Source organism: Prionailurus bengalensis, chromosome B1 (assembly GCF_016509475.1).
Source record: "Prionailurus bengalensis isolate Pbe53 chromosome B1, Fcat_Pben_1.1_paternal_pri, whole genome shotgun sequence".
NCBI classification, from domain to species: Eukaryota; Metazoa; Chordata; class Mammalia; order Carnivora; family Felidae; genus Prionailurus; species Prionailurus bengalensis.
Genome location: NC_057344.1, coordinates 127,172,674 through 127,187,444, shown reverse-complemented (window position 1 = coordinate 127,187,444; position 14,771 = coordinate 127,172,674). Strand labels below are relative to the sequence as shown.

General features: G+C 37.3%; 1 protein-coding gene across 20 annotated transcripts in view; it reads left to right on the top strand.

The window, feature by feature from the left end:
- The window catches only part of PDLIM5 (PDZ and LIM domain 5), a 223,168-nt gene that overhangs the window by 187,948 nt on the left and 20,449 nt on the right, over positions 1 to 14,771 (top strand). For all 20 annotated transcript variants that reach the window (XM_043572071.1, XM_043572080.1, XM_043572102.1 and 17 more), the window contains one exon: positions 10,094 to 10,268. In XM_043572071.1, coding sequence (XP_043428006.1) covers positions 10,094 to 10,268 — 175 coding nt within the window. The remainder of the gene's footprint in view (positions 1 to 10,093; positions 10,269 to 14,771) is intronic.

Below are 14,771 nucleotides of genomic sequence, written 5' to 3'. Positions count from 1 at the left end.
TCATGACCTGAGCCGAAGTCAGGTGCTCAACCGACTGAGCCACCCAGGCGCCCCTGGAAACAGCCCTAACAACACTTTGATTTGCTCAGTAACATCCATGTGGGAAAACTATAAAGCAATATACTTGTGTTGTTTTTTAGCCAACAAGCTGTTATATATAATAAGCAAGAGACAACTAATACAGGGATTAACAGGAGAAATTGAAAATTGGTTATTTGATGATAACAAAATTTTTATTTTAGGTGTGATAATTGAATTATGGTTAGGTTTTTAAAAAGAGTGTTCTTTTAGGGATGATATTGAAATATTATCAATGACGTGATAGATGTTGCATTTGCTTCAGAATGGTTCAGAAATGGCAGGGGAATGAATGGCATATAAATGAAATGTATCAGTTACAGACTGATAAATTGTTAACGTTTGGTTCTTTTTCTTTATTAAATTTTACTGTTTTTTAAAGTAATTGTTTCCTTAGCATCCTCTAAAGATGATTAATACTATTTTTTTTCTAATTTCAGAAATCATTGTGAGCTCATGGGGTTAAACATATTTGAAGTATTGTAGTCCATGGTTATTATCTTTATTAATGCTCAAACTGTCTCATCTACTTCTTTGAAGTCCCTTTGATACCACTCTGGTAGTCTTTGATAGCTTCCTTCCTTGCTAATATGAGAAGATATTCTAGACTTCCCTTGTTTATTTTCTGCCCCAATTCTATAATTAGCAGTTTTTTTTTAAGGAGTCTGGTTCCTTTTAGTGGGAAGATGATAATTTTGGTACTGGAGTCATTGATTCTCTAAACAAAGATATATTAAGCAATATGCCAGGGACTGTTCTAGATGCTAGAGGTGTTTCAATGAATAAAATAGTGTCCCTGGCCTTAAGGTCTGAAGAGACAGAAAATAAGAAAACAATAAAAAGGATATAAAATATGTTAAATGGGGATGAACACTATGGAGAAAGATAAACCAGTTAGTGAGTATAGGGAATGCTGGATTGTGGGTAGCAGGTTGCCCCTTCATATAGGATAGTGAGAAAGAGCCACATTGATAAAATGGCCTTTGAGCAGAAAACCGGCAGGAAGTGAGGAGCAAGCCATGCAAACAGCTGGAAAATATTTCCAGAAGGAGAGAAGAGAAAGTACAAAGGCCCTGAATCAGAGAAGAATGCTGGCCATTTAGAGAAACCATAAGGAAGCTAGTGTGCCTTGTATGTAATGGGCAAAGGGAGAGTGGCAATTCAGCGAGGGAGCAGGAACCTGATTCTGTATGACCATTGATTAGAAGGGAGCTCAGATTGGAGGGTTTAGAGCAAAGGAGTAGCATGGTCTGGCTTAGTTTTTTTCTGGCCTCTGTATTGTTATCAAGAGTCGAAGCTATGTCTCTATAAGCAGTGACTACAGTTAAGCCAAGCAAGAGATGTTGGTGGCTTGGACCAAGGATATACTATGGAGGTGGTAAGAAATCATCAGGTTATGTTTTTCTCATACTTTGATGAGCAGTTCATCTCCTTACACCAAACTTGCTCTTCTAATGAATGATATTTTCAGCAATTCAAAAGCACAACATCTAGTAAGAGTAACCTACCTTAGAAGGCATTAAATACCTCTGTAGTTTATTTTTTGAGATTTTTTGAGTTTTTTTTTTTTTGAGATATCATCCCCCTAGCCCCCACTGACTTGTGTTAAGTTTCTAAGTAAGGTTTGACATAATACAGTATTTTTTCACCTATCGCATGTCAGTAATAAGAATATTTTACTATTAGTTGAATAATTTGACTTGAACCAAAAGAGTCAACTGATGAATTTCATTCCTATTTGAGTACAGTCTGGCCAGGTGTTTAATGTATACATTATAATCTTCACTACTATTTTTTAAAAATGGATTGGTGTAGGGACCCCTGGGTGGCTCAGCTCAGTTGAGCATTGGACTTCGGCTCAGGTCATGATCTCGCAGTCCATGGGTTAGAGCTCCACATAGGGCTCGATGTTGTCCGTGCAGAGCCTGCTTCAGATCCTCTGTCCCCTTCTTGTCTCTGGACCTCCCCCACTTGTGCCCTCTGTCTCAAACATAAAAAAATAAAACATTAAAAAAATGTATTGGTTTAGAGTTAACAGCCTTTTTTGAGCAGGAGTAGAAAGCAAAAATATCAAATACCGCACTTTTTTATACAGTTAGGTAACATCTGATTTCAGAGAATTCATACATTGTACTACCATGGGTTCTTTTGCTCTTAATCTCTGCTTTTTCTCCAAAAGCTATTTATATAAACAGGTGTCTTTTAGTGAGGTCAGCTATTTTTGAAGCACACAGTAAATAATTATAGTATAGTACAATACTATATACTATAGTATACTATAACATAGTATTTTATATTATATATTTATATAATTATTTTAGTATTACATATAACCAACATTATGTATATTATATTATAATTATATAAGATTGTTTAAAACTTACGTTAACTAATATGCCAAATAATACAAACCTGAATCACCTGCTTGGGAAATAATGTGATTAAGATCTTTCTAGAGTGGAGAATTTAAAAACATTTTTAACGTTTAATTTTTGAGAGAGAAAGAGCACGATTGGGGGAGGGGCAGAGAGAGAGAGAGAGACACAGAATCCAAAGCAGGCTCCAGGCTGTGAGCTGTCAGCACAGAGCCAGACACGGGGCTCAAACTCACAAACCATGAGATCATGACCTGAAACCGAAGTCAGACACTTAACTGACTGAGCCACCCACGCGCCCCTCGAGTGGAGAATTTTTACTTTATGTTTTCAAATGGTATATCACATGGGGCACCTGGGTGGCTCAGTTGGTTGAGCATCCAACTTCAGCTCAGGTCATGATCTCACAGTCTGTGAGTTCGAGCCCCGCATTGGTCTCTGTGCTCACAGCTCAGAGCCTGGAGCCTGCTTCGGATTCTGTGTCTCCCTCTCTCTCTGCCCCTCCCCTGCTCATGCTCTGTCTCTCTCTCTCTGTGTCAAAAATAAACATTTAAAAAACAAAATTCAAATGGTATATCACAAAGATTTCCCTAACAACAGGAGGTAAGTATCCTACCTAAATTAATGAATATTGTGTGGTTCCATTTTTTAAAATTCTTTATCTGCAGTTTATAGTCTGCAGTCCAAAAGAGATGACTTTAAATTTCATGTTTAGTAAGTCAGGGATCTGTTTGCTTTTTAAAAATGTATTGCCTCTTAGAATACTTCAATATATGACAAATATGACAAATATTTGAAACACTAGCAATTCAGCAAATAGGTGTGAATGTATGTTGTTCTAAACCTTCAGATGACTCATCAATAACCATTCTAAAGTTAATAAGATACACTGTTCGTTTGGAGAGTAGCTAGTGGCTTTAAATTTCTAGATGAGTTTTGTGGTGCTGAAATGTACTTTATATAAAAGAATAAAAATTAATTTTCCAACATGTCCCCAATGGGGTAGAGATTAGCCACAAAGAAGCCAAATTTTATGGAAGTTGCTCAAGATTAAAGTTAAAAAGGAAAACTTGAGTCAAGAACTAACTTCTTTCTAATGTTCTCAGGATGACACTTTATTGACTCATTCATTATTCAGTTTAAGTCACTTAAATTTTTTGTGACTTAGATTCATAGATTATGAAATGGGGCTAATCTAATGGTCCTATTTAATAGCTCTATTAAAACTTAAAAGAAATAGTTGTTTTTATTACAAATGAGTAGATTGTCATCTTTAAACTACTATCTCTAAAGAGATGTATATTTTTTTCTACATAAACATGATTTTCATGACAGGTTCAATAAATGTGAAGTGTTTTGGTCTCTGTACCACCCATGGAAGATCGTTTTTCCCTGCATAGTAGTACAGTTCTCTGCAGAATTATTAAGGAAACAAGGCTCATTTCATGGTGCCTTCCCTGTTGGAAGACCTCACCTTCTTACACCTCCCTCTCCCCATTAAGCCAAGTGAGCAGAGGCCAGGGGCTTGGCACTTGATGGCACAAAAGTTGCCCATTACTGTGCTAAAGTAGTGAGAAATTCAGTCTGAAGAAGTGAAACATCACTTTATTCATACGGGAAATAACTATGCCTTGGAAATGTTCGCGGCTTGGTAATTAACAGGGCTTGTGTAGCTTTGTGTGCGGGCCAGTGTGCTAGCAACACAGCAACAAAACGGAGGTGTGAGAATTTCTGTCTTATCCAAAGTGGTTAAAATGGGGCAGTAACAGAAAACAAGGCTTTTCTTCCCAAGCAAGGAACAGAAGTGAGCTTAGGGCTTATTACATGTGTTGAAGACACAGTCACATGTTTCATGTTTAAGAATGGCTTCTCATGTTAAATAAGCTAGTTTCCCATGTACCTTCTCCTTGAGGCATGGGCCAGGTGGATTATGTCCCATTTTACAATGACTGATGGATGGAGAATTACTACACTCTTTTATTGCTAAAAATGTCCCAATGACTCAGTACTTTAGGGCTTATGCATAGATAATGTGATAAAATAAAGGCATATGGTAGATGAAAGGGTTTCACTCTCTTTGAGGTCTGATTTTCAGATTTTTCAATTGGTAACTTTCCCACTGTTTGAAATCCTGACCCTGATCCGCATTTTAAAAATATCCGTCTCAATATTGCTCTTTAAAAAGGCAAAATGAAAGTGATTTGGAACCTTCCCTTTTTTCTTTTGCATGATTAAATGTTAATTTTTTTTTTTTTTTTTTTTTTTTTGCCTTCTCTTTGTGAGGCTGTTTTCTGATAGCGGGTAGAGAGAATTACATAGTTTGTCCTCTTTGTTTAAAAGTTTATCATTACAGGGGGCCCCCTGGGTGGCTCAGTCGGTTGAGCGTTGACTTTGTCTCAGGTCATGATCTTGCAGTTCCTGGGTTTGAGCCCCATGTGGAGCTCTGTGCTGACAGCTCGGAGCCTGGAGCCTGCTTCAGATTCTGTGTCTCCGTGTCTCTCTGTCCCTCCCCTGTTCGCACTCTGTCTCACTCTCTCTGTCTCTCTCCCAAAAATAAATAAACATTAAAAAAAAGTTTATCATTGCCTTAGGAAGGTTGTAAGGATAGAAGATGTTGATAAACACATTATGCAGGCAGGGGTGTTGCGGATGTTAAGAGGAGCAAGAAGGGTGCCTGGGTGGCTCAGTTGGTTAAGTGTCTGACTCTTGATTTTGGCTCAGGTCATGGTCTCATGGTTGTAGGTTCAAGCTCTGCATCAGGTTCTGCGTTCAGGATGGAGCCTGCTTGGGATTCTTTCTCACTGTCTCTCTCTCTGCCCCTCTTCTGCTCATACTCTCTCTGTCTCTCTCTCAAAAAAAAAAAAAAAAAGAGCAAGGACACTGCTAGCTGTGGGATCTTCAGGGCAGATGGGGTGGTGGCAGGGAGCTCAGGGAATGGAACTTCCATGAGCCTTGTAGAAGGAAAGTATGAGTGGTACTGGAGAAAGGGACATTTCATTGGCTAATGGTCATAGAGGCAGGGCCTAACCTGACATGTTCAAGGGACAGTGAGTAAACTATAGCATAGTGGTTAAGAACACAGACTCTGGAGCCATACCGCTAAGGTTCAGGATTGCCTTTTATTTGCTGTGTGGCCTTGGACCAGTTTCTTACCATTCTTTGCCTCAGAATAAAAAAAAGTGGTGCTAATCTTGCCTGAATCATAGAGCTGTTATAAGGATTTGACAAGAGTGCCTTCAAATAGTGATGGCACAAGTTAAATATTAAGTAACTATAATAGAGTAGGGTGATGGCAGGGATGTGAGTGAGCATAAAAGACAAGGTCATAAAGAAGACCAGAGTGAGCTCCTTGAGGGACTGGACTGTCAAGACTGAATAAGCAAGAAACCATGATGAGAGGAGTGTATTTGGGAAAATAACCCAGCAGAAAAGGTTGGAAAGAAATTGGCAGCAGAGAGAATGGTTAGGAGACTTGCAGTTGTCCAGACTTGAGAGATTCAAGACCAGGACTCAAATGACAGATCATGGGTTGGATTAAAAAGAAGGGACAGACCTTGGAAACATTTACAGCAGAACAGTTGTTAGGGTCTGCGGACTGTCAGGCACATAGGAGACAGAGCGCCGTGCCTCACTAAGTGGCAGAATTCAGACATACAGGAAGGAGTTCTGAGGTAATGTGTGCAAAAAGATGAAATCCATTTTTCATATCTTGAATTTAAAGACAAGAACAGGAATTGGCATTGAAAATGCTTATCTGTTGCTCTAAGAGAAATCAGGTCTGGATACAGAAATGGAATACACACAGAGGAGCAAGTTGTGCTGTGCAACTAAATGCGGTAACAAGGAAGAAGAATGTACACAGTAATATTCTTTCCCATTTCTATACGAGGAAGCGTGAATCTAAGGGAGTGAAAACATTTTCCTAGCCCAATTGAGTCACTTGAAACAAGGGCAATGGTAAAGCTCACTGGTCTGTAAAATGCCATTTCACGGCTCAAGTGCCAGGCAGAGAGCCCTGTAGATGTGCTATGTGTTTATAAAAGCTGGGTTTCTGAATCTGTAATTGCCCATCATTGCAAACAGGCTTTATTCTGGTAAGGGAGAGTTATTCTTTCAATTAGCCCAATTAATCTTACCAATTAAAACCACAGCTGTAAAATGAATCCTGTCAATACACACACATGCAGTAAATTTATATTATTATTTATTTATTATAAATAAGAGTCCTTTTAAGTGTTTTTTGAATATATGTCTTTTCCACTACATCGTAATTGCCTGTGGGTAAGGAGCAGCCCTCCTGTTGGTTTCAGGTTGTCACAGTTTTTACATTCGTTTATGATTTTTAAATGTTTATTTATTTTGAGAGAGAGAGCATGTGTGCACTAGTCGGGGAGGGACAGAGAGAGGGAGACAGAGGATCCAAAGCAGGCTCTGCGTTAACAGCAGAGAGCCCAATGTGGGGCTTAAACTCATGAACTGTGAGATCATGACCTGAGCCAAAGTTGGACGCTCAACTGAACGAGCCACCCAGGCACCCCATTCAGTTATGTATTGATTCCAGTTCATTCATTGATTCATTTGTTCATTCATTCCAGACACCGTATTAGCTCCTAGGCTGAGGAATAAGGCATAGTTCCTGCCCTCAGGGAGCTTGCTTTTTAGTTGGGGAGGAAGAGGCACAGATATATGAAGGAGAAACAGTAATAAAGTTATTCACAGAAAATTATGGGAATGTGAAAGAGAAACATTTAATCTGGATTATGTGGCATGGGCAGTGGGGAGAGGTACTTCAGGGAAGATTTTTAGAGCAGTTGACTTTTGGGTTGAATCTTAAATGCTATGTAGTGGTTACTAGGTAAATAGAGAGAAGGGGAGAGAAAGGACAGTGAAGACAGCCTGTGCATAGATGGACTTACGAGAAAACTTGAGGCATTGGGCGTTGCTGCAGCATGAAGACTGAGGCAGAGGATGGTGAGCAGTGAGACTGTGGGGCAGGCAGAGAGCACTTGGAGGGCCCTGAATGCAGTGCTTAGAAGCATGGACTACATTCAGTGGTCAGAGAAGAAGGAGATGCTTGAAGTGGTGTATCAGAGTTGTGACCTGATAAGATTTCAGTCCTTGGTGGCAGTTGGGAGGATGCATTTAAGGAGAAGACATTTTGGCGACCAGCAAGGTGGGAGAGATTTAGGACCTAAACCAGGACGGTATTGTCGGAATGGGTGATGATGGGCAAAATCAAGAAGTACTTGTGATGTAAAATCAGCAGGACCCATTATTACCACAGATGAGAGAGAGGAAGGTCCTAGAATGGTTCTTAAGTAGCTACCTTATATGACTGGGTGACCGACTTTACAGTCTACTTAGAGAATACAGGAAGAAAGGTAATACATTGAGTTCATTTTTATTTTTATTATCTTGCGACACATTGAGATATTTAATGTGCCTCTGATGTACTTGGAGTTAAATCTATCTGATTAGCAGAGATGTCTAGATGAGTAGAAGTACCTTGCTGTCAATGCTCAGCTTAACTGCATCTCCTCTTGGAAGCAGAGGCAACTCTGCTTTTCTTATAACACATTATATATATATTTATTTTTATATTTATATTTGTATGTATTTATATATATAGGTGTAATGCACGCACGCGCACACACACACACACACACACATTTCTTAGAATCCCTTGTAATGAAAAGTAACTCCAGATTTAATAAAGCTAAATATACCAATTTTCTAGGTTATTCATTCCTGTCAAAACTAAGAAAAAAACAAACAAACGATTAATGTGGCCTTTCAGACAGTAATAAAATTTTAAGACTCTTTCACTGTGTTGTAATCCTTGATTTTCTTTTCTGTTTATTTCTGTAGTCACAGTCCAGTGTTTGATACATAGTGTCTCCATAAATGTGAGTGAGTGAATAAGCAAATGAATAGGTTTTTTTTATATAATTCTGCTTTTGCTTTAATATTTAATACAGTATTACAGATGTGATTGAAGCCCCTTTGCAATTTTACTCACTTCTTTTGTGTCTTTCCCAAAGCTAACCCGTTATCTTGAAATGTGTGTGTCTTCCTGCCTGAAAATAATTATTATTTTAAAAATTTTTATCAAGTATAGTTGACATACAATGTTATATTAGTTTCAGGTATATAACATAGTGGTTTTTGACCATTCTATACATTATACCAGGCTTACCATAGTAAATGTAGTTACTGTCTGTTACCATACAAATGTTATTACAGTACTTTTAACTATATTCCCTATGCTGTATTTCTCATCCCCGTGACTTATTTATTTTATAACTGGAAGTTTATATCTCTTAATCCCCTCCACCTATTTCTCCCATCCCCCCAACCTCCTGCCTTATTTGACTTAGCATAATACACTTTAGGTCCATCCGTGTTGTTGCAAATGGCAAGATTTAATTCCTTTTTATGGCTGAGTAATAGTCCATTATATATCTTTACCACATCTTCCTTATCTGTTGATGGATACATTATGTTGCTTCCATATTTTGACTGTTGTATATAATGCAACAGAAAACGTAGGGTTGCATATATATTTTCGAATTACTGTTTTTGTTTTCTTTGGGTTAATACCCCATAGTGGAATTACTGGATCATATGGTATTTCTGTTTTTAAAATAGCTTTTTTAACATTTATTTATTTTCAAGAGACAGAGAAAGACAGAGTGCGAGTGGGGGAGGGGCAGAGAGAGAGGGAGATACAGAACCAGAAGCAGACTCCAGGCTCTGAGCTGTCAGTGCAGAGCCCGACATGGGGCTTGAACCTACCAACAATGAGATCATGACCTGAGCTGAAGTTGGACACTTAACTGACTGAGCCACCCAGGCACCCCTGGTATTTCTATTTTTAATTTTTTGAGGTTATGTTGGCCTCATAGAATGAGTTGGAAAATTTTCCTTCCAGTTCTATTTTTTGGGACAGTTTGAGAAAAATAGGAATTAACTTCTCTTTAAAGGTTTGGTTGATTTTCCCTGGGAAGCCATCTGGCCCTGGACTTGTTTCTTGGGAGATTTTTTACTGCGAATTCAATTTCTTTGCTGGTTATCAGTCTGTTCAAATGTCCTATTTCTTCCTATTTCAGTTTTGATAGTTTATGTTTCTAGGAATTTATCTATTTCTTCCAGGTTGCCCAGTTTGTTGGCATATAATTTTTCATAATATTCTCTTATAATTGTTTGCATTTCTGTGGTGTTGATTATGATCTCTCCTCTCTCATTCATGATTTTTATTATTTGGGTCCTTTCTCTTTTTTTTGATAAGCGTGGCTAGGGGGTTATCAGTTTTATGAATTCCTTCAAAGAACCAGCTCTGCGTTTTATTGATCTATTCTACTAGGTTTTTGTTTTGTTTTGTTTCTGTATCATTTATTTCTGCTCTAATCTTTATTATTTCCTTTCTTCTGCTGGCTTTAGGCTTCCTTTGCTGTTCTTTTTCTAGCTCCTTTAGGTGTAAGGTTATGTTGTGTATTTGAGATTTTTCTTGCTTCTTGAGGTAGGCCTGTGTTGCTATATATGAATAGATGATTTTACAAAGTAATATTATTATTTGAATATTAGAAAAACTTTATATTTGGCTTATTCTCATTCTGATTCTTCTGTGTCTTAATTCCTAGCACTTTCCAGTGGAAGAATCTCAAACAGTGCAGCCTCATCAGGAGCAGTAGCACCAGCCAACTCAGCCAGGGGACAGCCCCAGTCACATGACCAAGGCACTTTAGTGCAAAGAGCTGAGCACATTCCTGCAGGGAAACGAACTCCAATGTGTGCCCACTGTAACCAGGTCATCAGGTGGGTTATTCATTTTTGGAATTTTCTTGAAAGTACTTAATACCAATGTTAATTTTTTTTTATTATTATTTTGAATGATTTCAGATTTTATTAGTGAAAATATTCTTGCTATATTTTTATGTACTCACTGAAGTGATAAATAAAAATATATATATTTCTTAGAATCTCTTGTAATGAAAAGTAATTCTGGACTCTGTAAATAAAGCTAAAAATACCACTTTTCTCAGTTATTAATTCCTGTCAAAACTAAGAAAAAATAATGATTAATATGGCCTTTCAGAGAGTAATAAAATTTTAAGACTCAAAGGGACCCTGAAGATTATTTCTCTGAACTTCATTCTTTTACAGATTGTAAAAGTGAGGACTTTTCATTTAGATGAAAAGTAACTAGTGACAAAAGTAAAGAACTTTGAGCCCTAGAGAAAAAAAGATTGGATTTTTGAATACCTAAGTACTGAAAGATATAATTACCTTTGGATCTATTCATAAATGCTTTCAATTTTAGATTAGGTCATAACCTGCTTCTTTAAAATACTTTTGTATCCAAATCTGTTTTATTGTCTCTTAAATTCCATAAGGGAAAAAAGGCCCAGAGATGTTATGTGAGTGCACTATATTGCCACTTAGTAAACCTCTGAGCATTTCTTAAGTGATTTCTAAAATGTTAGAAGGTGTAGATATGAATGTTGATGGCAGGGATCCCACCAGCAGGACCTTGTTGCTTCTGTGAGTCGCCTTGTTGGCAGTAATAAATAATAGGTTGAAATGACTCTTCAAGCTCACTCCTCATTTTTAATTTATCCTGTTTTGAAATAGTTGAAACAGTGGCTTGTCTAAAGCTGAATAACGTTCAGGCTTGCTTGCATTTTTCCCCTACTCTATTATATAATTATTGCTATTTAAGAACCAAATATAAATATTCTTTTCATTGACCCACTATTAAATAATAAATATGTCAAGGACACAGTACACAGTACATGATTAAAAATAAAGTCGATTTTGGGGCGCCTGGGTGGCTCAGTCGGTTGGGCGTCTGTCCGACTTAGGCTCCGGTCATGATCTCACAGTCCGTGAGTTCGAGCCCCGCATTGGGCTCTGTGCTGACAGCTCGGAGCCTGGAGCCTGCTTCGGATTCTGTGTCTCCCTCTCTCTCTCTGACCCTCCCTGACTCATGCTCTGTCTCTCTCTGTCTCAAAAATAAATAAATGTTTAAAAAAAAAATTAAAAAAAAATAAAGTAGATTTTTCATCTTAAATGTTCATTGTACGTTTCAAAAATAATAAAACAGAAAGCAAAAATAAAAGTTCGTATGTAATTCTACCTTCCAAGATAACCACTACTAGTATTTGAACTCTCATTTTTAAAACACACATCTGTAAGGACACTTGTGATTTTACAGAAATAGAATTATAATACAATATTTTGTAAGCTGTTTTTTTTTTTTTCACTTAAATGTGTTTTCCATCTTGAGTTCCTGCTTAATAAGAATGAGCCAGTAGCAGTGGGAGTAGTTATAATAGTTATGGGGAAAAGGAGGAAAAAACCAAAGTCTAGACAATAACCAACACACAGAAAGCATTTGTGGATATTTTACCTGAACAGATCATGCGTGACTCCAGACCCACTTGTTCAAGCCATAATATCAATTTGGGTAGAGTCAGTTTCCTAAAAGTAGTACTATAGGGTTACTGCCTTAAAGAAATATCTAAATTAATAGATTCTAGCATGGTACTGCTTTGTTCCAATAAATAAAACTGTATTTTTAATTACCAACTGTATTTAGTTGTTATATTTTTAGGATTAATATTAATCAAATAAAAAACAAGTTCTGACTTGTAACATTTGTTTTGAGAAGTTATGGTACTTTGGTTACCTAGACTGGTGGTTAGGGATACTATATTCTGAATAAAAATACCCTTTATGGAGATTGGAGTCACTGCTATTTGTATGCTGTTGTAAGCAAGTAATTACTGGATGGGTTAACAAACTGTCAAACCCTATCAGTTGTTGATTCATATTGTCTGATTATCAAATTCTGTGACATCCTATAATCACCAGTACCAACACGTGAAAAACTTACTGTGGAGAAAATATGAACATCTAAATAGGAATTACATTCCCACCCCTCCCTACCTATCTTGGTTTCAGTTTTAACGCTAGGCCAGAATGTAATTTTAATACAGTCTTTCTGCCATGTGAAATAAATATGTATTATATTAATAAGATGAATGGCCATTACTTACTGCTCCCTCATCCGTTAAATTTGTATTGCTCTGGATAATCCCAGCACTTTGTTATCAGTTAAGCATTAAAGCTTCATTTACTAGGGAAGTTAATAGGAACACGGATTAATTCATGTCAAGATCACATGACGGTAATTAACATAAGCATATTTGCTTGGTGTTCAAATGCTAAAGTAGCTTGAATAGACTGTGGTCAGTTCAGAGACCTAGTCAAAGCATAATTCTTATTCTTGGCCTCAGTGTCAGTATCACTTACCAAAGCAAGGACACGTTAGATCAAGTGACATTCTCTTGGACACCTGTTTTAAAAACAAGCTGCGGTTGCAGGCTTGATACTTCAATAGGGAATATTGTAACCTGCAAACTCTGGGAAGTTTAGGATTATTTTATAATTTATATCTCTTATTTTCCACAGAGTAATTTATATTATTTGTTTATAATTTGTATTGTCTTATTATGTATTTTCTTTTTTTTTTTAACGTTTATTTATTTTTGAGACAGAGAGAGACAGAGCATGAATGGGGGAGGGTCAGAGAGAGGGAGACACAGAATCTGAAACAGGCTCCAGACTCTGAGCTGTCAGCACAGAGCCCGACGTGGGGCTCGAACTCATGGACCACGAGATCATGACCTGAGCCGAAGTCGGCCACTTAACCAACTGAGCCACCCAGGCACCCCTATTATGTATTTTCTAATTCCCGCATTTTCAAAAAGTATTTAAATAAAAGCAAACTAAGGCAAATTTTGTTTTATTTTAATTTCTTTAGCAAAGTTGATAGCCTCAGAAAACTTAATTATTGAATGTTAGCATTGAGCCTGTTATCTCTTATAGAACATATTTATCCAAAATCTCCATAAAATATTTTATTTGGATGTAATTTAATGCCTGACATTTTTTTGGTTTGTTTGAACCTTGAAAAGAGTTATGAATGTTGCACCTAAATAGACATTACTTTGATTAGTTAGTGGCCTTTTATAGGGTTAGGGTTAGATGGATAAGAAATTCTTTTGATGCTTTGATTAAGTTTGTTATGGAACGTGGGCACCTGGGTGGCTGTCAGTTGAGTGTCCGACTTCAGCTCAGGTCATGATCTTGCGGTTTGTGAGTTTGAGCCCTGCATCGGTCTCTGTGCTGACATCTCAGAGCCTGGAGCCTGCTTCGGATTCTGTGTCTCCCTCTCTCTCTGCCCCTCCCCGCGCGTGCTCTCTCGCGCTCTCTCTCTCTCTGTCTCTCTCTCTCTCTCTCTCTCTCTCTGTCTCTCTCTCAAAAATAAATAAACATTAAATTAAAAAAGAGAAGTTTGCTATGGAACATTTCCAATCCATTTATGATAGAAGTACCATTTCTTTGATTCTTACACTTATGACTTGATTGACAGTTGAGTGCTGGTATAATAGGGAAGCAGAAAATCAGGTTAATGTAGCCAAAACCACATTTTATTTTTCCTAATAGGATAGGTTTATGAAAAGTCTAGCTTATTTCTTTACTGATCTACCCAGTGGCATTAAAATCTGTTCACTGCTTGTATTACATACAGGGAGTTAACTAAACCATTCACTTTAAGCTTAGTATCTTTGTGAAAGAATACAGGATTTATAGGGCTTGAATTTCTTCCTAGCTGTGGAATGCTTAAAAGAAATAGCCACAGTGCTATTGTTCTGTGTTTGCCTGCGGCACAGCACCAGAACAATCACATTCTGGCAACCCATTGTTTATTCCAGTGAGAGAGAGGACTTTAACATTTGTTTCTTGCTCAGTGATTTTCAAACTTTCCTCATGCTGAGCCATCTCAGCTACCCCAGGGAGAGGTTTTTGCTTGTTTCACCAAGCATTTCAGTTTCTCAGCATTCCCTTATTAATAGATTTTATTTATTCTCCCTTTCTGTTAAAACTTCACTTGAAAATAAAAAAGTTTGGTGTAATATGTTAGCTCTTGAGTTTAAGGGAACAACCAAAGACATTAGGCCAAGATTTCAGATTTATTGTAGTGGAAAGTTTGAAAAAACACAAATGTTCAGCATCTAATATTATGGTGCCATTAAGATCCCCTTTTTGGATAATAATAATAATTGTTTAATGTGTTCTTGGCATGTGTCAAATGTTGTGCTAAGAATTTTACCTGAATTCTCATTCTTTATAAACTTGCGAGACAATTAGTAAAATTGCCTCAGTTCATAGATGAGAAAACCTAGACACAGAGAAGATACATACTTGCCTGAAGTCAAACAGATAGTAAGTAAATGGTAGGATCTGAATTTG